The 25314-nt window shown below is 66.1% G+C and overlaps 1 protein-coding gene across 1 annotated transcript; it reads left to right on the top strand.

The window, feature by feature from the left end:
- Nucleotides 1–2250: 2250 nt before the first annotated feature.
- On the top strand, nucleotides 2251–4713 carry ELFN2 (extracellular leucine rich repeat and fibronectin type III domain containing 2; the record flags this gene model as incomplete). Its single annotated transcript, XM_081311924.1, has 1 exon — nucleotides 2251–4713. One exon carries the CDS (start codon nucleotides 2251–2253, stop codon nucleotides 4711–4713), a length of 2463 nt encoding a protein of 820 aa, XP_081168050.1.
- Between the last annotated feature and the right edge of the window lie 20601 nt (nucleotides 4714–25314).

Genomic DNA, 25314 nt, shown 5'->3' with positions numbered 1-25314 from the left:
GCCCTGCGCCAGTGCTGGAGCAGCCGCGCACCTGCGTGTGCACCTGCATACCAATGCGGTCCCCAGGCGTCCCCAGGCGAGAGGAGGGAGTGCGTGGAGGGCTCTCTGACAGGCGGCTGGGCCCTGAGGCAGCGGGCTTGGGGACTGGCTCCTAGTATAGCCATCTGCCTGTGGGAGGGGACAGAGACCCGGAGGGGACAGCACGGGTCTGGGGTCCCTGGGGAGCCACACTGTGCGGGAGCAGGTCTCACCAGCCCTGAGACCTTGGTGGGGCCTGGCCAAGGACAGGAAAGCTGTCCACCGCCCGGCACCCCCTTCCTGCCTGGAGGCCTTGTGGCACCCCGAGCTGGCCCTGCAGGGGACAGGGGGTGTGAGGTGGCCTCAGATGTCCTGCTCCTCCTAGCCTCTGACACAGCACCAGCTGGGACCCTCTCAGCCCCCCTCTGGGTCCTGTGGCCGCCCCCCCTCCTGCCGGCCCTGGGCCCAGGCCGTGAGCTGGCCTGGCTTTGATGGCGAAGTGTTTTTTCTAAGCTCCTCCTGGCGCTTCCCGGGGGAGGAGGCGGAGGTGCCTCTGTGGCTCTGGTGTCCGTGGCCTTGTCTTTACATCCTGGGCCCTGCTGCGCAGGGCGGGGGGACGCTGCCTCCAGTCTGGGGCAGAAGGAGCCGGGCCTGGCTGAGGGCTATGTCCAGCTTGCTGGTGACCTGGCCAGGCCTCCCTGGGCCCGGGCCTCAGTTTCCCCACGTGGAGAGCGAGCGTTGACTCAGACGCCCCAAGGCCATGGCCCCCAGGTCACCTTCCCTGCCCTTGTGGTGGTCGAGGGCAGCAGGAGTCACCCTGTCCTTCCCTGGTCCAAGAGCCAGGGAGACCTAGGCCCGCTCTCTGGAGGTGGAGATGGAGAGGCCAGGGTTCACTGGCTGGCGAGGCTGCCTGTGGGGGCCCTGGCTGCTGGCCGGGGCTCCATGCCTCTGGGACCTTGACCTGGCCCGCCTGTGCTGTGTTACTTGGGGAAAGTCCTTGCCTCTCTGAGCCTCTGGGGCTGTGGCCATGCTGTTCCAGAGGCCTGGGGACCCCCCTTTGGGATTAGGGTGATCTGGAGGGCAGTGGGTGGGTGACACTGGGCAGGTCTCTGAGTTCCCTGGCTCCTGCCCCCTTCATTTGGCTGGGCTCTGCCTGGAGGGTGGGCCTTCCCCCGTGGAGGCCTCCAGCCTCTGATCCCCCTGTGCAGGGGGCGCCACGGCCGCCACAGGCTGCTCCCCTCCCCCACGGAAGCTGAGACAAGGGAATTATTTTTGGAACAAGAGCAGTTACACAACAAATGAATTATTTATCTTTGGGCCTGGAGACGGGAGGCGTTTTGCTGGGCTTCTTAATTCTTTATCCGGATTTGGGGGTGCCCACTTGGGTACGTGCCCTGTGTGTGCGGCCTGTCTGTCGTGGGCACAGATGGCAGGTGTGCTTGTGAGCGTGTGTCCCTGTCCACGTGTGTGTGCCATGGGGTTCCGGCTCATGTGGGGGTCACTGTGCAGCCGGCAGGTGAGTGTGTGCACCGGGCTGGCGTGCGCGGGAGAGTGGGCCTGTGTCCCCGTCCTGTCCCGGCTCCTCCTCTGTCCTCGGGCCTCAGACTGCCCTGCCGGACTCCGAGTCCCCACCTCCTGCTCTCCGAGGACCCCCTCCCCCTCCTGCCACTCACCAGCCCTCCCTCCCTTTCCGTGGTGGGGACCCTGGGTCCTCCTTGTCACGGAGGCCCGGGGAGGGGACCTGCACTGGAGCTCTCGATGGGGCTGGTCTGGGCCCTGGCACTGATCGGTCACCCTCTCGGTGCTGCCTTTCAGGAACCAGGTGACCGATGGGGCGCTTCCCTCCTGACCCCGTCTCTTGTGCCCTTGGTGCCGCTCTCCAGTCTCCCGTGGGGATCTTCTGAAGTTCTGAGCCCAGAACCCGAGGAGGAAGAGGAGGAGGAGGAGGAGGAGCAAGTCGAGGCTGAGAGCCGTGGTCCTTCCCACCCGGAGACCAGGAGCCGGCCAGTAGCAGGCTCTGGGTGCCTGCACCCTGGCCAGGCCCCGTGCCTGCTGGTAGCTCCCCGGCCCAGCTGTTGGCACCCGCCGTGCCCACCTTGCCTGGGGCCCCCACGCTGGGGGTCGCCCCCAAGATGGTGGCGGCCCCCGGGAGGACTGTGCCGCCAGCCCCAGCTTCTGGCTGCTAGGCACCCCCCAGCTTGGCCCTCTGCTCAGCCCGCCGAGGCCCACGCCATGCTGCGCCTGGGGCTGTGCGCGGCCGCGCTGCTGTGCGTGTGCGGGCCGGGGGCCGTGCGTGCTGACTGCTGGCTCATTGAGGGGGATAAGGGCTACGTGTGGCTGGCCATCTGCAGCCAGAACCAGCCGCCCTACGAGACCATCCCGCAGCATATCAACAGCACGGTGCATGACCTGCGGCTCAACGAGAACAAGCTCAAGGCCGTGCTCTACTCCTCGCTCAACCGCTTCGGGAACCTCACCGACCTCAACCTGACCAAGAACGAGATCTCCTACATCGAGGACGGCGCCTTCCTGGGCCAGTCCAGCCTGCAGGTGCTGCAGCTGGGCTACAACCGGCTGAGCAACCTGACCGAGGGCATGCTGCGCGGCATGGGCCGCCTGCAGTTCCTCTTCGTGCAGCACAACCTCATCGAGGTGGTGACGCCCACCGCCTTCTCCGAGTGCCCAAGCCTCATCAGCATCGACCTGTCCTCCAACCGCCTCAGCCGCCTGGACGGCGCCACCTTCGCCAGCCTGGCCAGCCTGATGGTGTGCGAGCTGGCCGGCAACCCCTTCAACTGCGAGTGCGACCTCTTCGGCTTCCTCGCCTGGCTCGTCATCTTCAACAACGTCACCAAGAACTATGACCGGCTGCAGTGTGAGTCGCCCAGGGAGTTCGCGGGCTACCCGCTGCTCGTGCCCCGGCCCTACCACAGCCTCAACGCCATCACCGTCCTGCAGGCCAAGTGCCGCAACGGCTCGCTGCCCGCCCGGCCCCAGAGCCACCCCACGCCCTACTCCACCGATGCCCAGAGGGAGCCCGACGAGAACTCGGGCTTCAACCCCGACGAGATCCTCTCGGTGGAGCCGCCGGCCTCGTCCACCACGGACGCCTCCGCGGGGCCCGCCATCAAGCTTCACCACGTCACCTTCACCTCGGCCACCCTGGTGGTCATCATCCCGCACCCCTACAGCAAGATGTACGTCCTGGTCCAGTACAACAGCAGCTACTTCTCGGACGTCATGACGCTCAAGAACAAGAAGGAGATCGTGACGCTGGACAAGCTGCGGGCGCACACCGAGTACACCTTCTGTGTGACCTCGCTGCGCAACAGCCGCCGCTTCAACCACACCTGCCTGACCTTCACCACGAGGGACCCGGTGCCCGGGGACCTGGCGCCCAGCACCTCCACCACCACCCACTACATCATGACCATCCTGGGCTGCCTCTTCGGCATGGTCATCGTGCTGGGCGCCGTCTACTACTGCCTGCGCAGGCGGCGCCTGCAGGAGGAGAAGCAGAAGTCCGTCAACGTCAAGAAGACCATCCTGGAGATGCGCTACGGGGCTGACGTGGACGCCGGCTCCATCGTCCATGCCGCCCAGAAGCTGGGCGAGCCCCCCGTGCTGCCCGTGGCCCGCATGTCCTCCATCCCCTCTATGATCGGAGAGAAGCTGCCTGCCTCCAAGGGGCTGGAGGCCGGGCTGGACACACCCAAGGTGGCCACCAAAGGCAACTATATCGAGGTGCGCACAGGTGCAGGGGGGGACGGCCTGGCCCGGCCAGAGGATGACCTCCCGGAGCTGGAAAACGGCCAGGGCTCGGCTGCGGAGATCTCCACCATCGCCAAGGAGGTGGACAAGGTCAACCAGATCATCAACAACTGCATCGATGCCCTCAAGCTGGACTCGGCCTCTTTCCTGGGGGCTGGCAGTGGTGGTGGGGACCCTGAGCTGGCCTTCGAGTGCCAGTCCCTCCCTCCAGCCGCCACCACCTCTACGGCCACCGCCCCGGGGGCGCTGGAGCGGCCCAGCTTCCTCTCTCCCCCCTACAAGGAGAGCTCCCACCACCCGCTGCAGCGCCAGCTCAGCGCGGACGCCGCGGTCACCCGCAAGACCTGCAGCGTGTCGTCCAGCGGCTCCATCAAGAGCGCCAAAGTCTTCAGCCTGGACGTGCCCGACCACCCGGCCGCCCCGGGGCTGGCCAAGGGCGACTCCAAGTACATCGAGAAGGGCAGCCCCCTCAACAGCCCGCTGGACCGGCTCCCGCTGGTGCCCGCGGGCAGCGGCGGGGGCAGCGGCGGGGGCGGGGGCATCCACCACCTGGAGGTGAAGCCCGCCTACCACTGCAGCGAGCACCGGCACAGCTTCCCCGCCCTCTACTACGAGGAGGGCGCCGACAGCCTGAGCCAGCGCGTGTCCTTCCTCAAGCCGCTGACCCGCTCCAAGCGCGACTCCACCTACTCCCAGCTGTCCCCCAGACACTACTACTCAGGGTACTCCTCCAGCCCCGAGTACTCGTCCGAGAGCACGCACAAGATCTGGGAGCGCTTCCGGCCCTACAAGAAGCACCACCGCGAGGAGGTGTACATGGCCGCCGGCCACGCCCTGCGCAAGAAGGTCCAGTTCGCCAAGGACGAGGACCTGCACGACATCCTGGATTACTGGAAGGGGGTCTCGGCCCAGCAGAAGCTGTGACCCTCTCCTCCCTGGTGAGGCTGCAGCGGGAGGGCCAGGGCGCTCCGGGGGAGGGCCCCGGGGGCCGGGCGGGCAGGGGCAGACGGCCCAGGCGGAGGAGTGGACGCACACGCACACCCGCACGCACGCACCACGCACACACTTGACCACCACCTGACTGTGAACCAACCAACACCGACAATAACGGACAGGAAAACAAGACACATTTTCCTTAAAGTTTACAAACTGATACCGAAATCAGTCGTCTTTACTGTGCTGCCCAGGGACGCTGCCGGGCGTGCGGGGCTGGGCCAGGGGCAGGCGAGGAGGCCAGAGGAGAGCGGGGACGGGGGCCAGGCGCGGGACTGGGGGAGAGGAGACTCGGAAGACATGGACGGAAGCCCCTCGGGGGCAGGGAGGGCCACCTCCCGAGCTCGGGGACAGGTCACTTGGAGGTGTGGCACTAGGTGGACCTGGGTGCCATTTCCCTCCACTTCATGGATGGCCCAAGGAGCAAGGTGATGACCCTGGGGTCATGTGGCAGGTCAGACCCAGTCTCCCGGCTTCCTGGCCCAGGCCGTTCCCCCCAGCCACACCCCGGGGACCCCCGTCCACCAACACCCTTCCAGAACCGTCACCGCCTGTGACCGAGGGGCTGGAGAACCAGGAAGGTGCTTTCCCTCTCCAGAAAGCCCACGGAAGTCCCCTCAGGGCACGGAGCTGAGCAGAGCAGAGCAAGGGGACATGCCACCACCCCTTCAAGTGTCTTCCAAGTAGCCAGGGGAGCTGCCTGGGGAGGGCGCTGGGTGGGCCAGCTCCCATGGTGTCTCAGGTGCAGGCCCCACACCCTTGGCCCCAGCCTCTCTGGGCCTCCGGGACCCCTGTCCACCCCGGAGGAGTAGCAGTGTTCTGTGACACTCGGGGACAGCGGGGAGGCGGAAGGGGGCTTCCCGCCTGCTCCCTGCATCCTGCACCCCCCCGCCTGACCCCCACCATGGGTCTCAGGGCAGAGACTCAGCCTACCCAGAGGAGGGAGGAAGGAGGGCCCCCCACGCCGCCCCATCTCTCAGCCTGAGGGGGGCCCCATGTTACCATGGAAACGGCCACTCCCCTTCTGACCCCCACCCAACATCGAACAAAGCACAAACAGTGAGGTCCCACCACCACCCTGGGGTGGGGGGGAGCAGGCTGGGTCCACGGCCCCTCCCCCCACTAGCCCATCTCCGTGGCAACCGGGTGCCTGGCAGTTGGTGCCCAGAGCAGACCGTGGGGCTCTGGGGGCTGAGTGTGGGCGGCAGCAGAGCGGGAGGGAGGGACGGGCAGGGGCCGCCCCTCTCAAGAGCCAGGGCCTTCCCAGGACAAGCTCTGGGCGGGCTCCTGAGGCCGAGGCTGGCCCCTGGAGGTGGAGGAGGGCTGGGGGGCCGGGGTGGCGAGGGGCCCTGTCAGCTCGCCCCTGCCAGAGACCCCCAGATCTGGCCTGTCACCCACTCGGGCTTCTTGATACTGGGGGTGTGATGGTGGCAAGGGACAAAGGCCTGTGCTGTGGGGGAGGGGCTCTGACCAGGAAGGCCACTTTCCTTGGGGGCTCCACCCACCCCCTGCTGGTGGGCTTGGGAAAGGACCAGGGGGCTCAGCTGACCTCCTCTGTCACATCAACTTCGGGGGTGGGCTGAGCCCAGAGCTCACTTTGGGGGTGACATTGGCAAAGAAAAGACTGTTCTCCTGGGGAGAAGAGGGGGTGGGCTGGCATGGAACCGCAGGCGCAGACCCCCAGCCCCGAGCTCGCCCCCAACCCTCCTCACACCCAGTTGGCAAAGCCGAGCGAGCGGAGGGCGGCGAGAAGCAGGCTCCCTGTTACACTGCATGACGATTTTACTGTATTTTTCTGAACAAACATCTGTTGTGTATGTGCCAGTTTGTCCCGTTGCCCCCCCACCCCCCAGTCCCTCCATCGGGATCTGAGCAGCTCTTGAAACCCAGGGAGGGCCAGCTCTGCAGGAGACCCAAAACAGGTGCCACCCAAGCCCAGCCCTGCCCCACACCCACCTCCCATCCCTCGGGCCCACAAGTGCCACCTCACCACCTCCCCCTTCCCCTGGCCCCACCCATCCTTCCTGCCCCAGGGCCTTTCCTAGACAGCTTCTCCAGGAAGAGAACCCGGTCTGAGAGAGGTGCCGAGGACAGGCGGCCTAGGCACAGGGCTCCATGGAGAGGCTTGGGGCCCGGAGGGAGGAGCCTGGGAGGGAGGGAGAGGCCAGCAGCTTGGCCATCAGTCCTGGGGGACCATGACCTCTAAGACCTCAGGCCTTCCCCCATGGACTCCCATCTCAACAGCAGGACCCTGGCTCCAGGAGGTGACATGACCTTGGAGACCCACGGGACACTGTTCTCTGAGGCAGAGCAGGGCCTCAGGGGCAGGTCTGGTCCCCCAGCAGCCAGAACCCCAGCTGCCAGGCCGGACCTGAGGGGAGGAGCCCATCCCGAGGCCCCTGCCTGAAATAGGCCTGAAATATTTACAAAAGACAAATGACCGTTTATTCCAGGAGCCTGGCCGAGGGCCATGCTTATAATGACAATGGTCAGGGGCCATGGTGGGGACAGGCTGGGGTGGCGCTGGGAGGGGGGAAGGGCGTGGAAGGGAAAGGGGGCCAGTGGATCTTCCTGCCTTGAGCCCCAGTGAGGTCAACCTGGGTCTCCTGACCTGGGTGGAGAACCACCTGTGAATCCTTCCCCAGGAAGGGACCCAGAGGTGCCCTCTGTCCTGAAGGGCACGGCAGGCACTGCCACCTCTCTGTTGCAGCTAATGACCTTCCAGAAATGAAAAGCAGACATCTGGCCAGAAGAGATGAGTCTTGTGGACACCACCTCAGGGGCCCAGGCCAGGGTCTTCCTTCTTGGGAAGAGTCCCTCTCTGTCCCCCAGAGGTGCCATGCTCTGTGGCCCTCCTGGAGGAGGGGGCACAGGACCGGGAGCTGATGTGTCAGGCAGGGGCCCTATCTGGGGAGATATGGGGGCCGCGGGGGTGGGAGGGCCAGGTGGGCCCCAGGGGCCCTGGAGAGGCCCTGGGCAGGGGGTGAAGGCCAGCATGGCCGAGGCTCCTGGTGTCCCCGTCCGAGGTGGCTTGTGCCCACTCTGGGGGAAGCAGAAGCACGGGAAACCCAGTGGGGAGGAGCCAAAGAGAGGGGCCAGGAAGGGGCCAGACGGGGACCGCAGGGACAGGAGCCCCTTCCTAAGAGGCCCAAACACAGTGAAGAGACAGACGGAAACTGCTTCCCGGAGGTCGCTTTATGCAAAGAATTAACTGAGGGCAATGGAGGGGAGGGACAGGGTCCCTTGTCCCTTGGAGGAGGTGACGGGCAGTCAAACCCTACCTGACAGGAGGACCCAGTGGCTGTGAGGAGGGGCTGGTGGGCGCGGGCTGCAGCGGTGGCTTCTTGAAGCCCCTCCTGAGGTCACCCCACCACCCTGCCCTGGTTGGTTCCCGGCCTGGCAGTGCCCTTTCCCGGGGTGAGGATGGTGGGGCAAGACAGGGCATCTCTGGCGTCTGACCCACCAAGGCCAGGGCGAAGGTTGGGCCCCCACGGCCGTGTCCAGTCCCTCCCATGGTCCTGCTCTCTGCCCCCCTCAGCCCCAGGAGAGGGGACCTCCTCCCAGCCCCCACGCTCACGTCCATCCCGCCACGCCCCCTCCTGAGCCACCCCAACCCTGAGGACAGCATCAGTCTCTCCACCTCTTGTCTCAGTGTCCCTCGTGTGGCCAGTCACTCCTGCGGAGCCGTAGGGAGAGGAAGAGGGGTCCGTGGGGGTGGGGGCCTGGGCCTCCTCTTCCCCCCAGCCCCGTTTCTCTGCCAGACAAGCACAGGGTGGGGCAGGGCTCCGTGCAGCAGCCGTGCCACCCTCCCCCCATCCCCCGCTCAGGAGCCACGGCCCCGGGGGCTGTGGCCTGGCACCTGGTTTGAGTCCTGCAGAGCTGGGCTCGAGGCCCTGACCTCGGGACCTGGGAACCCCAGCTGTGGACGGACCCTCCCTCCCTCCGGGGCCTGGAACTCTCTCCTTTTCTTCTTTTGGGGGGGCAACTTCATTTATTTTCTCTTCCCTCCATCTGCCCCCCCATTTCCTGTTTTAAACTGAATGGCACGAAATCGTTTTCCTCAACTCGGAGATTCCTGTATGGAGAGAACCAATTTCTATATTTGCAATAAATTTCTTATTTAAAACAACGGGGTCGAGGCTCGTGTTGAATGTGCCCGCGCTGGACGCCCAGTACCCCCAGTTCCTGTGCCCCCTTCCCATGTCCTCTCCTCACCTGCAGCCCTGCCCCCGGGGGTTAGGGATGGGCCAACTGGACGGGTCATCGCTGCCCAAGGTCAAAGGAAGAAGACGCAGGAAGGCGTCCCCCCGGCGCTCCCTGGGTCTGGTGGCCGGTGCCCGGGAGGCCTGCGGGGACGCCTGGACACCCTGGGCCCTGTGTCCTCAGGCTCCTCCTGGCCACCTTCACCCTGGATGCAGGCCCGTGTAGACCCCCTGTGGAGACAAAGCTGCCCCAGTCAATGACCACAGGCCACCGGTTGTCCCAGGCCTGCTCCTGCCATGGTGGGTCCAGGTCCCTGTGGGACCCCTGGGCCACCTCCAGGCCTGGCCTGGGCACCTGCCCGGATGCCCTCTGCCATCGACTGGCCTCTTCCTCACAGCTATCGGCCTCTGCTCCTTCAGGAGTCAGGGGGTGCTACTGTGTCTGAGGTCACCATCCAGTGGCCGCAGGTTCACCCCGTGGCTCTGGAGCCCTGGGCTCAGCCTCAGCCCCCGCCCTCTCCTCAGAGCCCTTACCTCCAGCTCTGCACACCCCTCCTCCATGAAGGCCCTGGGCCGGGCCTGCAGTGCTGGGTTGGGCCCCCACGGCTCCCTGGGCTGCGTGGCCCCGGGAAGGCACCCCAGGGGCACTTAGCCACTTCGACCCTGGGGGCAGGAGCGGTAGCCCCAGGGGCTGTCCTGTTTCCTTCCCTGGAGTTGGTAGCACCGCGGGGACCTTGTGGGAGGGCCAGAGGCTGAGGCCCCCTCCCTCCCTGCTGGGCCTCCGCTGGCCTGGGCCTCCTCCAGGGCCCTGCACAACCTGACGGCCACTCCTGGGTGGCTGCCGCAGGCTGCGGTCTCTTTCCCGCACCCCTAGGGCTCTCTTACAGTCCCCTCTGTCCTGGGAGGTCCTCAATCCTGCTCCCTGGGCACCAGCTCCAGGGGGGTGTCCCGCACCTGAGAGGAGTGTTCTTCAGTGTCTCCCTGGAGCGGGGTCACTGAGCCTGGCCCTTCCTTCCCGGGCTCCTTCACCCCAGAGCTCTGGACCACAGGCCGTCTGGCCTCCCGGGCTGTCTGCAGCACCTCCGTGTGGGCCTGAGCAGGGGCAGCAGGAGCCAGCCGGGGTCAGCGCCCCTGCACCCTGGTGCTCTGACCACTCTGCTCTCCCCTCACACCTCCACCTGCCGCCCCTCCTGCCTGCAGAGCCCCTGGCTTCGCCCCTCATGTCCACCCTTCTCCCTCCTGAGGCCTGTGGCCCTGGTCAGCTGGCTGCTGTGCCCTCGGGTCAGTACCCAGTTAGCCGTGCCCTCCCCTCCAGCCCCCTCTCCCCGTGAGCTGGAGTCCCCAGGCTGAACCCCCTCAGGGTCTCCTCTAAAATGGCCTTCGCCCTGTCCCTGTCCGCTGTCCTTGGTCCTGACGATGTCTGCCGACCGTGGGACGATGTCGCAGGACCCTGTGGGAAGTCTTGGCTGCAGTGTCCTTACGTCAGGTCTCCTGAGCTCCCCCAGAAACTTCCCCTCCCCCTTACCTACCTGTGCCCGGGGCTGGGCCACCCCACTGCCAGGCCCAGTAGCTGACCCTTGCAGAGAGGGGAATTCTGTCCAGCTGACTTCAGCAGGGAGGACGCAGGCGAGGACAGTGGCGGGCAGGATTGCTGGGAGGCCAACACCAGGCTGTGCTTCCAAAGTCACAGGGAACCCCTAGGACCAGAGGAGGCTGCTGCCCCGCGGTCCACCCGATGGCAGGCACCGAGTGGCCGGGGGCCATGGTTCCTCAGCTGGACAGAGCGAGGAAGCAGAGGGCGCAGAGGTGGAGGCACACTTCCCGCCCTGTCCCCTGCTCAGTCTCTCAGAAGACACGTGACCTGCAGAGACAGAACTGCCCGTGACCCTGGGCCTCCGAGGCTCCTGGTAGGGTGGGCCTAGCTCTGGGGCCCCCATGGGGCAGGTGGCTGGTGCCCGGCATCAGCGCACGAGGAAGTAGCCTACAAAGCAGGCACCTTGGCTCTGTTTCTGAGGAACAGGATCAGAGAGGGCGAACCATCCCCTAAGGTGGCACAGCTGGTCAAGGACAGGCCTGGGAGGGACCCTGCCCATTTCACCCCAAGCTTCACCTGACCTTCCCACCAGGCCAGGATGGGGGCTGGGTCCCAGGGAGAGCTCTGTGCAGCGTCCTACCTGGAGACCAGGCCAGCAGGGACAGCCCTGAGCCTTGGACTCCGATGGCAATCTTCAGGCCCTGTGAGACCCATCCTGATGCTTGCTGCTGAAATTCTGGTTGTTTCTGGGATTTCCAAACCTTTCATTTAAAGCAAGAATAACGAGGCCGGGGACTCGGGGGTGGGCAGCCTCCCAGGTGGTGGGGAGGCTGGCCAGGCCGTCCAGATAGTGCTCCAGAGAGTGACCCACCAGCGATGGGGGACAGGATGCGGGTGGCACTGGGGTCAGCAGGGCCCTGATCAAGCTGGGCTCCTAAGAAGGAGCTGACCCAGCCCCTCCCTGGGCCCTGAGGCTGGGTGCCCACAACATACCCATTTGAGTTGTGCTATGAATACCTGGGACCCCAGGATCGTCACTGGTTGGCCCCAGACCTGCCTTCGGGGCCTGTGCCACGGTGTGGACACCCCTCGGCAGGAAGCTGGCCAAGGGGCGGCTGTGGGGCAGGTGCAGAGGGACCGTGGGGTCGTATGTGTTCACGTGCCCCTGCAGTTGGGGACAGCGCTGGGCGGGAGAAGAGTCGGGTGTGCTGTGGGCCCGGGTGGGGTCTCGCTGTCCTGGGCCACCAGCTCTCCCTAGGTCCACACCAAGGTACACGTGACCTACAGTCCTAAGGGTTTGTGAGCTCGATTCCTAAGCTTCCAATCAGCTGGATGGCATGTGAGCTGTCCAGGCCTGGCCACCTCAGGGGTGGACCTGGGCTCGGGGATCAGGGAACCCGCAGGTGGCGGGCAGACGGCGGGATGAGCCCACTCTTCGGGGGATAAGTCTCCAGAGATGATGCCGGAAGAGGGGACGGTTTGGCTTTTTAGTGTCTGGGCAGGACCAGGGCCATCGACAGCTGCCACTCACCACCCCTGGGGGTTCCTGAGCTCCGGCTCTGGCCTGGTGGCTACGCTGCGGGTGGATGGGAGTGGCCCGTGGACCTCCCCAGGGACCATGCTGTGCCCGGCCCTGAGCCTGCAGGCAGAGGGGTGGCCTGCATCTGGAGGCAGCACCCAGGGGAGGCCAGGTCTCTTGGTCTCCAGCCCCAGGCAACGAAGGCACCACAGACGCGGAGGGACACAGGCAGGGCCAGCTGCAGGGGCCCCATCCCCGCTCCACACACGCTGGCCAGGTGAGCCTGTCCACCCCACAAGGCTCGACGACCTCTCCCAGGCCAAGGCACAAGCCCAGGGCCGGGCTGAGCACCAGGGGGACTGGAGAGGGCCACTCGGGCTGGGAGGGTCCCTGGGCCCAGAGCCTCAGTGTCCACCTCTGGGAAGTGGAGCCACCTGGGCCCAGCCCTCCTGGGACCCCAGGCTGGGCCAGCGGGCATGGGGAGGCGGGTACCAAGATCCAGGCCAGGAGCCTTGCCAGCCACAGCCACCTGCCCTCTCCGGCCACCAGCCCTGGGTCAGGGCCCCGCACACCATCCTCACTGCCCGGAGCTCAGCCTGGCCTGTGGCCGGTGCAGGGCTGCTGGGTTCCCTCAGGGTCTTCCAGCAGCCAGAGGAAGGACAGGGCACAGGAGTGCCCACTTAGTGGCTCTGCTCCAGCAGCTCCCGCCGCACGCCGAGGGCCCAGCTCCGGCCCCACCCCAGGCCCCGGGAGCCCCGCCTCCTGTCCCTCAGGAGGGACCCGCAGTGGAGCCAGGGCCCAGGGCGCGGGGTCTTCCTGGCTGGGAAGCAGGCTCCCCTCCCCCTCTGGGTCCCGTGACTGCACCGTGAAGTCCCCTCACTTTCCCGTGGACCCCTTCACCTGGGTGTCCGCAGCCTCCACTGGCCTCTCTGCCTCCGTCCTGGACACAGTTGTTCTCCACGTAGCAGCCAGAGCGACCTTTGTGGGCACAGCTGGCACCGAGGCACCCCGTCCTGCCCTCCCAGCCCCTGTTCCCTCCTAGGCCCCGAGCCCTGGTACCTGCTGGGGTCCCCGGCCCATTTCTCCCCCCCCCCGCCCTCGCTGAGCCCCCATTGGCTTCTCGCGGGTCTCCCCCGAGGTCAAGGACCTCCCCCCCAGCACTGGCCGCATGCGTCCTGCGCCATCAGGGCCCGCTCGCCCTTGCTAGTGACTGGTTCAAGAAGGCCCTGTGACCCAGTCCCTCCCAGCGAGCAGACACAGCCCTGGGCTTTGGGGGGAAGGGACAGAGGCCTTCCTCTGGATGTCACTGTCACCTGGCGTGGGGGGATGGGGGTGGGGTGCAGATTTCTGTGATCCTTGCATCGAGGAGAGACTGGGATGGCTCAAGGGAGGAGAACGGAGCCAAGAGGCCTGGGCCCGCCTGTGGGGTGGTGTCTCTGCTTGAATTCATTCAGGTAGGGGTTGTGGATGTCACTCGGATTCCTGGAGGCTGTGGCAGGCTTGGGCCCAGGAAAGTCACTGAGTGACAAAGCTATTTCTAGGGTGGATGCAGCCATGGCCACATTAATAGGAGCATAGGGTCTGGGCACAGGAGGTGAGGGTTCTGTGCCTGTCCCTACTGTCTGGACTCCACCCAGAGAGGCCGTGGTCAATGCAGAGTGACTCTCCATGGCGGAGATGACTCGTACCCTCAGCAGAGCACGCCACCACGGAGAAGGGCCTGGAACCCTGTCACAGGGAAGAATGGGGTTGTCTGGCCTGGCTGAGCGCAGGCTCTGGAGCTACATTCATTAGTTGTCTCCTGCTGAATGCAGGAGAGTGACGGTGCTTGGGCTGCCCAGGGGCCTAAGGGGAGTGAGCGACAGCAAGAGGACCAGCTGCCAACTGTGGGACGAGCTCCGACCTCGGGGTGTCGCTGTCCCCAGGGACTTGGCAAGACACACAGTTCCAGCCTTTGCTTTCGATGGCCACGGGCCTCTGGGGGTCCCTGCACGCTGGCATCTACCCCAGCGCCGGGCACGGACCCGAGCCAGGTGCCGCTCGGGGACATCAGAGGCTCTCCTGTTGGATTGTGACACAAGTCCTCGGAGCCCAGCACGGTTGGGCAGACGGCCAAGGCAAGGAGTGTCCCCGGGAAGGACCGGCCTCTCCCACAGGATGACGGGTGAGTGGTCCCCTGGGATGAAGACATTCCCCAGCGCCCCACACAGGGGGGCCACGTGCTCAGGTCCTGGTCCGTGGGAAGGGGCGGAAGGCTGGTGGGAGCTCTTCCTTGTCCTTTACCCCTTCTTTCTCCCCACGACTGGAAGGTAAGACATGATGGATGGGTCTTGAGCAGCCACGCTGGACGATGAGGAGGCAGGCGCGGAGGTGACACACCATACAGTGGTCAGACCAGGGGGAGGACAGCGGGAGGGAAGCCAGGAGCCAGCCCTGGTGGCTTCCTCTGGGCCTGACGTTTCTGGCTCAGGACACTTTTACTGTATCTATGTCTAATCCTACCTGATAAAGTGACAACAGAGAAAGTCAAAAGAAGACACCGAACTGTCACTTGTAACCCTTGAGACTGGCAAAAATCCAAAGGATGACACCGCCCTCCGGGACCCTGCAGTGGGCTGGCCTCCTGCCCTGAGCTGACCAGCTGGGGACACTGGACGACGTGTGGGACCCGGTGCCTCAGCGTCCTCACCTAAAAATCAAAACAGGAGGACAAGCCCCGGCACAGGGTCCAGCGAGAAATGGAGACACAGCTGTCGTCTGTCACCGCGTCCCTGCTCAGCACGGCCACTGGGTGGGCGCCGCCAGACGCTCCCGTTTTGGACCCAAGCTCCGCAGACGTGGCCTCTCCAGGGGCTCAGGCACTTTTAACCTGTCCACACCCTGTGCCAGGCGCCTTCTGCCCTGTGGCCTGGGTCCCACGGGGCCTCTGCCGGCCGCGGGCACTTGGATTTGAGGGCAGGAATCGGGCCCAGGCCTCCTCCTCTGGCCGTTCCCCTCAGGGCCGTGCCTCCAGGTCCTCAGCCACCTCCGACTTCAGCCTGTCCCACCTTGAGCGCAGCTGGGGAGTCCCTGGGGCCACCGTCCACCGCTAGGGGCCACCTGCAGGTGATCAGTGGCCTCCAGTCGCCAGTCCTGTCTCAGCTTCTGCTTTGGTGGCCCCTGGCCCCAGACAGGGCCGGATGGGGCACTAAGATCTGTGTCACAAACAGACTAGATAGTCTCCCGCCCTGGCACAGGGGGTGGACACACTAAAACGGCCGGGGGCGGGCTTGCTGCCAAACAGGCAGAGAAGGGGGGCGGCTGAGGGTCTGCGTTTCCTGGTGTGGACTCGGGGCTGGGTGTCAACCCTGCGCCTAGGCCCACCTGTCCCCAGTCCCAGTTAGCTCAGCCAGTGCACACGAGAGCCGGGGCGGGGCACCGAGCGCACCAGGAGGCCCGTGGACACAGCAGCCGCCGGACCCGGGGCCCTGCCCTCCAGGGGCTGCCCTTCAAGCCAGAGGGGAGGTCAGTGAACACAGGTCACAGGAACCAAGTGATGAGGGCTCTGGCAGCACTTGGGGGCGTCCCCAGGCTGGGGAGGCAGGGACGGGTGCTCAGGGGTGGCCCATTGGCATAGAGGGATGTTTGTAAAGGGACCTGAGAGAGGAAACCAAGGATGTGGGATCTGGAAAGGAGACGAGCAGGTGCGAAGGCCCTGAGGCAGGAGGAGAGAGGAAGCAGCGGGGCGCGGTCACCGGGCCTGAGGGCCTAACAATTCTTGGGCCCACAGACCCAAGAGCACACCATGGGTGTGAAAGAGCCCTCCCAGGTGTCGCTGGACTGTTGGAGGCAACAGGCCAAAGTGGGAAATCGGCCCGGGGGTTGGCTGCCGCCCCTCACCCTGTCACCCACACCCACTCTGTCCCAACAGAGTCTGCAGCCACCACCCGGGCTTCAGGGGGTGAGGGGCGTGGCCACGGCAGCCACACCCCCTGCCCGTGATAGGTCGGGAGTGGGCGAACGACCAATCACTAGGGAGGGTCCTCAGACGGCCCAGGAGTGACTGTGGCCAGGCGCCAGCGCTGCCCACCCGGGGCCGGGAAGAGCGCGCGGAAGGAGGGTGACCCGGCCACGCTGCCACCCGCACCTGGGCTCCAGCCTGCTCCGCGCTCCCTGCCGGGCAGACCTGGGAGCCCGTGGCCCCTCGAGGCTGAGCAAGGGTCTCTGTCACTGATGGAGGGGACCCTGCCAGGGAGCCAGGGACAAGAGACAGCTCCGGTTCTCAGCCGGGGACGTGGCCCCACGGGTGGCTGGGCGCGCAGTTGCGCTGGAATTTCAGATAAACAGGAAAAGCTGGTTAAGTGCGCCCAGGTGGTGGGATCAGCCACTGTCCTGCACCTTATCTGGTGCCCTCACCCCGAGGGACGGTGGGTCATGTCTGGAGATATTTTCGGTTGTCACTGAAGGTGTCACTGCAGGGAATCCAAAGAGGTCCCTCAAGAGGGGAGCTCAGCCTGACACCCTCCAGGGTCACAGGTAGGGGCGCATCCAGGGACAGCCCGGGGACTCACAGGCAGGGAGGAGATGTGACAGTGACGTGTCCAGGGTGGGCTTTCTGATTGCAGACAGGACTTTCAGAGGACGAGGCTGGGATCCCCCCAGCAGGTGGGTGGTCGTTAGGTCCGGAAAAGGTTAACAAACTTCCTTGACGATCGAGTCTCACGGCGACCTTGACACGTGGGGGTCAGGCTGTGCCTCTCTGGTCAGACAGTCCAGCCAGTTTGACTGTGGGCAGTTTGGGTAAGTCCTCAGGTGGGTGACATCGGAGTTAATGACGTGCCAACCTCTGGGAAGCACACATGGACCTGTCCTGTCATTGGGATCTCCATTTGCTAAAGGTCTTCTCTTGTCCCAGTGAGAAAGGCACCAGGGAGCATCCAGAGAGCACAGGACGCCCCAGAATGGAGACTTATTAGCCTCGAATATCAGTAGTGCCCAGGCCCAGCCCCCCCAAAGTGGGCGAAAGACAGGTCCCTAGGAAGACAGGGTAGAATCCCATGTGCATTTAAAATGGTAGCAATCTCCACATCCACGCTCAGAGCAGCTCAGCGCACAACAGCCGAGTGGAACCTCCCTAGGTGTCCTTCAGGGGATGAATGGGCAAAGAAATTGTGGTACATATACACAATGGAATATCACTCAGCCATAAAGAATGAGATTATGGCATTTGCCAGCAAATGGGTGGAACTGCAGAGTAGCACGCTAAGTAAAGGAAGCCAATTCCAAAAACCCAGAGGCTGAATGTTTTCTGTGACTCGTGGACACTGACCCCAAACGAGGGAGGCTGGGGAGGGAATAATAGGAATAGACTGGGCCAGACAAAGGGTAACGAGGGAAGGGAGGAGGAGCCTCAGGAGGACAGCAGCACTGAGTGACTTTCCTGGCTTCACTGTCAACGGCACGGGGTGACCCCAGGTCGGTGGCCGCAGAGGGGACGCGTGTGCGCGTTCTGCTCAACTGCACTCCACTGCCATGTGGAACTGGAAAAGGGGACTATCCGTGAAGTCCTGGGGTCGCACAGAAGTCAGGAAGGTCACAGGCCAAGGTCCTGTGGGCTGGGGCGCCCCCCGACGGTCACTCTCAAGCTTGGGTGGCACTTTGCTGTTTTGAAGTGACTGTATTTTTGAAATTCGGACGTTGCTGTGCATTGGCGGATCCCAGAGGTGGGCGTTCTGCCAAGTCACGGTGGCCAAGACGGCCTCCTGATGAGGACAGAGGTGACCAGCACCCCATGGGACCCCATGGGCTCCCTCCAGACTCTCCCAGGAGCCTCCGGGGACAGGGACGGGGTCAGTCACGGCCACGCTCACGCCTGGGTCTTTCCGCAGCCACTCAGTTGCGACGTCCCCTGGCGGTTGTGAGGTCCCCTGGCGCTTGGTTCTGTCTGGGTGCTGTGAATGACCTCTGTCCACCTGGGGTTCCATTTGGACCCTCGGGTGGGCGCCGCTGGCCCGCGGACTCCCGGCTGCGTTCCTGGAGGAGGAGGAGCCCTCTGCGGGTGGGTGGCGGGTCCCCTTCCCTGCAAGTGCCGCCCCTGCTGGTCCGCTTGTCCCTTGGGGACCCTCTTCTCTCCCTGGGTCTTCCCCTCCGTGGCCTGCGATTCCCACCTGCGATGCTCCCTGCTTTGCTGGTGACACCCAGGCTCAGGTGACAGGGGACTCTTGGGAGGCCACCGTAGCCTGAGAAGGGAGCAGACGGCTCACGAGAGGCACAGGATGAGAGGCGCCCAGCGGGTCCCAGCTGCCCCCCTGCCCCGGGAGGGGCCCTGCCCTCGCCCTTCCCAGCAGTGGGGTGGGTCAGGCAGCTGCAGAACTGGACAGAACCAAGAAGGACCCACGGCCCAGCTCAGAGCGGCTGCAGGAGGCCGTCCTGGTGGAGAGAAGGTGTCCAAAGGGTCCCAGGTACGGAGCCGGGGGCGGGGTGCAGAGGGAAAGGGGAAGGTCCCGAAGGTGTGGCGACAGATGGCGCACACCCCAGCCATGCACCCGGGGACACCAGAACCAGCTCTGCATGGCCAGCTGCCGCCTGGACTGCGCCCCCGCCCCCTGCCCAGCCACCATGGCTCCCCGTTTCTCCAACAACCACATGTTCCAGCCCCAGGGCCTTTGCACATGCCTCCCCCTCAGTGTACACCCCCAGCCCTTTCGTGGTTTCCTGTCATTTGGGCCCCAGCTCAGTGTCACCTCCCCTGAGATGTCTTCCCCAGCCCTCTCCCTGGCTTTGCCCCAGTCAACTCCTCACTTTTGTATTTCCCTGCTAACCCGGGCCACTCTGGACGCTCTGTTTTCCCGTCTACTTGTTTGTAGAGTGGGAGACAAGAGGACTGCCCTGTGGGCCCCCACGTGTCCCCAGAGTCCAGCATGTGAGCGCTTGATAATGATGTCCCCCGGGGGCCTGCTGGAGTGCCCTCTGGGTGCCACGTGGGCTGTGGCAGCTGTGGGGTGCTCTGGTGGGGACACTCAGAGGCTGCCTGCGGGTTCACCTCTCGCCTGGTGATAAGTGGGAATGAACCATGGAAAGTAATGCGTACCGTGAAACTATTGAGCAGGGTGGGTCATCAGTGCCCTTGCCGCCTTATGGGCACCTGTCAGGTTCTGAGGACCTTGAGGCTGGGGTTGTGTGGGTTCAGATGGGAATGGGAGTGGGAGGGGTGGGGGCAGCTAGGGCACCTCTGTCCCTGCCAGCAGGAGGCACCCCTCAGCTGGGATGAGGCGGGGTGAGGCTGACCGGCGGGACTGGGGTTACCTGAGTCCTGCTGGCTCCTGGTGGTCACCACCCACAGGCAGACCAAGGGTCCCTGTGTCTCTGGGGCAGGCCGGGGCCAGGTGAGAGGTGAGGAGCTGACTGGGGCCTGGCCAATGCCAGTCAAGACCGACACCCCGTGGGACCACTAGAGCCATGAAGTAGGCCTGGGGGTGACAGGCCACGCCGCACACTGAGACCCAGAGAGGGGCCTGGTCGGGGCCCAGGGCTCTGGACTCCCAGCCCTGTGCTGTCCCCTCTGAGCCTTGGACTCTGGTGACAGCCAGTGCTGGGTGTGGGGGGAGGGGCCTGCAGGGCGGGGGAGGGGCAGCAGAAGCCTGGCTCCTCCCTGCTCCCCTGTCTGTGGAGGCAGGAGGGTGAGGCTGGGAGGCTGGCGGGGCATTAACCTTCCAGGCCGTGCCCAGCCTGCTCCCAGGCTCCGCCAGAGTCGGTCTAATTGGCCGGGAGAGGGGGGCGGTGGGGGCGGGGGGAGGGGAGGGGAGGACAGAGGCAGAGAGGGAGGAGGGCTGGGAGGAGGAGGGGGAGGAGCGAGGCTGCCAGACCTTGGACAGGAGGTGGGTGCTGGGGCCACCGGTGACTGGGAATTGGGGGGACAGCCGGCCTCCTTGGTCAAGGAGACTCCGACCAGGGAGCGGCAGGGCTGGGGCCCACTGAAGAGGGATTCCCGACCCCCAGGATGGGGACAGCCCTGCGGCGTGGTGGCAGTCGGGGGTGAGGAGCCTGTGTGGAGGCCCTGGACACAGGGAGGCCCGGTGCCACCTGCCCGCCCCCCAGCCCTCTCCACCTGCCAGGGCCGGGCACAGGGCATCTGAGGCTGGTGGGCGCTGGGGTGGGCGCCAGGCCCTGGCCCGCTGTGCTGATTGCAGTGATTAGCGCTAATGACAGGACGGGGACCTATCATCACACGCTCTCGGCCCTGCTGGGGCACGGCACCGGAGGACGGGAAGGGGCTGGCGGGGACGGGAGAGGCCTGGGGGAGGACATTGGGCAGGAGGAGGCCAGGTCAGCCTCGAAATCCTCCCAGCAACGTTGGACGGCCTTGGCAGGAGTGTCCACCCTCCCTTGGTCTCAGGAGCCCACGGAGGCCACCATGTCCCCTGCAGCTGGAGCCGCACATGGAGACAGCAGGGGACGTCCCTCAGGTGGAAAGTTCAGGGACAGATGAATAACCCCTTTCGCTTCCAGGGTCCCCACGGCCACTTGTCCCCTCTGCCCACGTGGGGTCCTGCTGTCACTCTGACCTGTCTCCTCGGGGCTGGGGTCAGTGCCCGTGGGGGTCCCTCCCCTGCAAGGCCCTCTGGGGCTGCGGTCCAGGCGCGGTCCTGACCCCCTGGTGCCACCCAGGGGCCCATGTCACGCTGCCCTCAGGGGAAAGCAGGCTCCCTGGCTGCCCCTGCGTCCACAGTCGCCCTGAAACCCCCTCGCCCGGGGCTGAGTCTCAGGGTTCAGGTTTGTTTTCGGAGCCCAAAGCCCAGCCCTGACGCCGTGAGCGCGGCCGGCCTGGAGCAGTGATCTGGAAGGTTCCAGACAGGGTGCCAGTGTGGGGCATGGGGAGTGGGGCCTGGGGTGTCGGGGCCGCATGTCAGAGGGGCCACGTGACCTCACGATGCCCCTGTCTGGAGCAGGGTCCCTGAAGGGTCCTGCTGGGCCCCTGCGGGGTCCGGGCTGGCTGGAGGCTGTGGGGGGGGAGGCCGGCCTGGGCCTCTGGGGGCCGCGGAGCCTCCTTGAGAAGTAGGCCGGCAGCGGGGCCGCGAGCGGCCGCCAAACTGGGGCAGGAGCAGGGAATCTGGGCCAGGCCCCGGCTGTCCCTGGGGCTGCGCTGGCGTCCGCTTCCACCCACCCTCGCGGGAGGAGCCCCGGGCAGGCCTGGCCGTCCCCTGCTGTCCGTCCTGGCCCTTGCTGGCTCTGCTCTCAGGGTGACCTTCCTGGGAGGCTGTCCCACTGATGTGGGGAGTTGCCCAGGACTGCTCCGTCCCCAGCCCAGCTGTAGGCTTGAGGGGACAGCCCGCTGGACAACGGACCCGCCCACTCGGGCAGACCTCCACCCTGCAGGGTCTCTGCATGGCTCCACAGGCACTGTGACCCCCTGTCCTCCCTGTCCCCCCCCCCCCCCCGGCCCTGCTGCCCGCCCTGGGGCCGCCTCTGCTCCACCTGGGCGCAGACCCAGCTGCCCTGCAGGTGCCGGCTGACCTCCGGGTCGTCTTCCTCCCCACTGGGCAGAATAGGGCCGGGTGGCCCTGGGAGCTGGGGCAGAGGGGTGGAAGGCCCAGGAGACCCTGGAGCGTCCCCCAGGCTGCCTGTGCTGGCGGAGGGCGGCCCAGGCCGTGGAGGGTGGACAGGAGCCAGAGTCCAGTCTGGGGCTGGGCCTCCGAGCTCTGCAGGGCGCTGCCCACCTCCCCGGGCTCCCTGGCCCCCACCGGGCCCCCTGGGCTCAGGGACCTCACCGCTCCCCACCTCAGTGCGGGCTCTTCGGCCCCACCCCACAGTCCCCAGGGGCTGCCCCGCAGGGTCATCCGGGCCCCTTCCCCAGCTGGAAGGCCACGGCCCTCCTTCCTGTGCGCGCCTGTCCAGTGGCCCTGGCGATGTGCTCAGCGTGGCCTGCGAGGCCTTGGCCCAGGCCAGAGGCCTGACCAGGGGAGGGCACCCTGACGGGACCTCTGAGGGAGTGGCCAGGAGAGGGGGGTCAGAGGAGGCGGAAGGCCCCTGGGGGCAGCGGGCAGGACTCCAGCCTCCACGGGGACCAGAGCGGGTGGAGGCTCCCCAGGCCTGGAAGTGCGCGGTCCAGGCTGAGCCTGGGCACCAGAGGGGCTGGACCGGGTGGGACTTGGGGCCACTTCTGGCTCCACATGGAGGAATTTCCCAGGAACCTGGGCTCCCGCCTCGGGGTGTCAGATGTGACCTTCCGGGGGATCCCACCTCCACTGCGGAATCCAGAAATCTTCCAACACAGACTGGAGGCCATCACCGGGCCATTGCCAGTGCTGCCGTCCTGCGCGGGCTGCTGGCTGCCGGCTGCGCAGCCTCGGGGCCGGCCACCTCTCAGCTCCCTACTGGCCAGGCAGTAGGGAGCCCGTGGAAGTTCCTGAGTGAGTGGGTGTGTTCCATGTCGAACCCGTGTTGGGTCGGGTGGGTCGGGAGGACCGTTGGAATAGCTGTGGAAGGCAACCCCTTGTGGGTCCCAAAGCAGGATGCACGGGGAATGGAAGGCAGGGTGGAGGGCTGGGGCAGGGGCAGCCCTGTTGTACCCTCTCCCTGGACTACTGAGGGGGCTGGGGGGAGGGGAGTCGCAGGCAGGGCGCTGAGCGAGGGCTGGGTGGGTGGGGGCGCCGCGTGCCCGTGAATCTTGCGTGTGCCCAGGTGTGGTTGTGTGCACGCAGGTGCACGTTGTCAGGTGGCTGGGCCTCCCCTGAGCGCACCTGTTTTCTGCTGTCACAGTAAGAGGTCACGCTCCGGCCAAGTCTCGGGCCAAGGACAGAGGAGCTCTTCGTTTCCGGGGCCTTCCGAGGTGACTGCTGTCCAAGCTCTTCCTCTCCAGCAGCTTGGAGACGGAGCTCTTTCAAATGAACGTCCGGAGCGACTCCCTGGAGCAGGAAGGGGGCCTGCCAGGAGCAGGGCCGATGGACGCCCAAGGGCAGGGGCCCTGGTCCAGCGGCCCTGGTCCTACTGCGCGGGCCCCTCCGCTGCAGGCTGCCCAGGACGGGGCTCCCTGCGGCCTCACCCCCGTCCCCAGCTCGCCCCGTCCCTCGGCCACAGCCTTCCCTGGGGTGGGACGGGGGACTTGGGGACATGCCCATCTGTGCCCGTCCTGAGACCCTCCAGGGCAGGACTTTTCCCAGGCCACACAGACGGGGAGAGGAGCCAGGTCATCCTGGATCCAGCGCCTGGGCATCTCCATCCAGGTCCCTGGCAGAGCCCCGGAGGCTTCCTGGAGGAGGCGGCTTCCACAGAGGTCTGGAGGGGGCTGCACTGGGCGGCAGGAGGAAGGGACGGAGGGTGACGGGGTGGCGGGGGCCGGGCTCAAGTTCCTCGCAGATCCTTGGGCCGGAGGGTTGTGGGGTAGCAGGTCAGTTGGCCCCTGGACAGGGACCGTGCTGAGGAGGGAGCCCAGGGAGAAGCAGGAACCCAGAGCCGGCTTCTGGCAGGCGGCCGTGTGGACAGGCAGGAAGGGGACCCGGACGGCACCTGGCAGTGACCACCGTCTGTGTGCTGGCCAGGTGCTGCAGCTGCAGGACGTGAACTCACCCCACAGTCCACCAGGAGATTCCCATTTTGCAGACGAGAGACGGACACTCAGAACCACGGAGTCCTGGCCCAGGACGAGGGCGGAGGCAGGTGGGAGCCTCAGCCTGCCCCACGCCTGCCCTGGGACGGAGGCCGGAGCAGCAGGAGGGGCTGAGGGTGTGGGAGAGGAGTGCCGCGGAGGCCAGCCTCCGAGGCCCCTCCAAGGCCAGGTGGGCCTCCCCTGGAGGCTGCAGGCACAGGGAGGGGGAGGGACGGGAGGGAGTGACCCTGTGGTCACACTGGGTCTCGGTGGGTCACAGTGGGCGCAGAGCCTCTGAAGAGGACCTCGGTTCCTTGGATCGGCAGAGACGGGCTCTCGGGCAGGATTCCTGGGCACCTGCCCGGGTCCCGGCCTCCTCTCCTGCCCCCAGCCCCGTCTTGGCCTGAGACCAGGAGGGCCCTGGGCTTCCGTGAGCGGCCAGGGCTCCCTCCCGGGTGGGTACAGTGGGTGTGTGGGCGCAGGTGGGCGTGAGGGGCCCGAGGGCTGCGCGGTGGCCTGGACAGGGGCTGCCGACCAGATGCAGGAAGGAGGGAGTCAGGCGGGCGGTGGACAGGCAGGAGGCCCCCTCTACTGGGTGGCCCCAGGGGCGAGTCGAGGGAGCTGGGGGGACTCACGGGGCTGGGGCTCGGGGGCTGGAGGGCTGGGGAGGTAGAGAATCGGGGCTCAGGTCTGGTCACTGGAGTGCTGGGTGCCAGCCGAGGCGGGCGGGGGAGGGGGTGGGTGCGGTGCCCGACGTGGGGGGAGGCTGAGGCCCAGGGCGGTGGGTGTCACTCAGGCCCTGTCAGAGAGGGCCCAGAGCCCGTGCTGGAGGGGCAGCAGGAAGGGCTGAGGCCAGCTCCTTGGAGGGGGACCCCACTTGCCCCGCTCCTGGGGATTCTTGGACAGGAAGGGCGCGGCCGGGGACAGAGCCCCCCTGCCCACCATGGCCTCCCTCTGTGGGCCTCAGCTGCCCAGGCCCCACCAGCCTCCTTTCAGCTTCTGACTTGAGCCCCAAGGGACCAGCTGCCAGGTGACGGGGTCCTGGGCTCCCTGCCTCATACCCCCCAGGGCCTGGCCCCGAGGGGGCAGCCAGGTGGCCTTCCCCTCTTCCCCCCACTCGGTCCCCACAGCTGGTCCCCCAGGCCTGGAGGCTCTCATGAAAGGCTCATTTTCCTTTCATTGTGCAGGTGACAAATTCTGCGACCAGTGATCACTTGTGACAAATCAACACTAAAGCCCAGGGGCGCCCCGGGGCCGAGGAACCAGAGTGGATTCCAGAGGAAAAGCCCAGGGCCACCGAGGAACCAGAGGGGGAGTGGCATGGGGACCAGGGAGGGGCGGCCCCAACAGGGAGAGCAGGACAGAGGGACACGGGGAGGCCCCCCTCACCCCAGGGCCTTTGCACGGCTGTCCCTCTGTGCCAGGAGAAGATGGGGTGCCCCAGGCAGGGGCTGCTGCTGGGGGCTGGGGGGGAGGAGAGAAGGCCGGGCCCAGGCCGGCCTCAGAGGCCAGCTGTCCACAGCACTCGGGAGCCACGGAGGGTCCCTGAGCAGGCCAGGGTGGGTGGAAAGCTCTGCCCCTCCTCTCCTCTGTGCCCTCAGGATGGGGCCTGGACCCTGAGGTGAGGGAGGAGCTAAAGGGCACTTGGAGGTGGGGACAGATGGCGGCCACGCCGGGTGGCAGCACCTCAGGGCGCCCTTGCCGGGTGCAGAGG

Source organism: Spermophilus citellus, assembly GCF_964194105.1.
Source record: "Spermophilus citellus genome assembly, chromosome: 10".
Taxonomy (NCBI): domain Eukaryota; kingdom Metazoa; phylum Chordata; class Mammalia; order Rodentia; family Sciuridae; genus Spermophilus; species Spermophilus citellus.
Note: the sequence above shows the minus strand (reverse complement) of the source record. Positions and strands in the feature narration are given on the sequence as shown.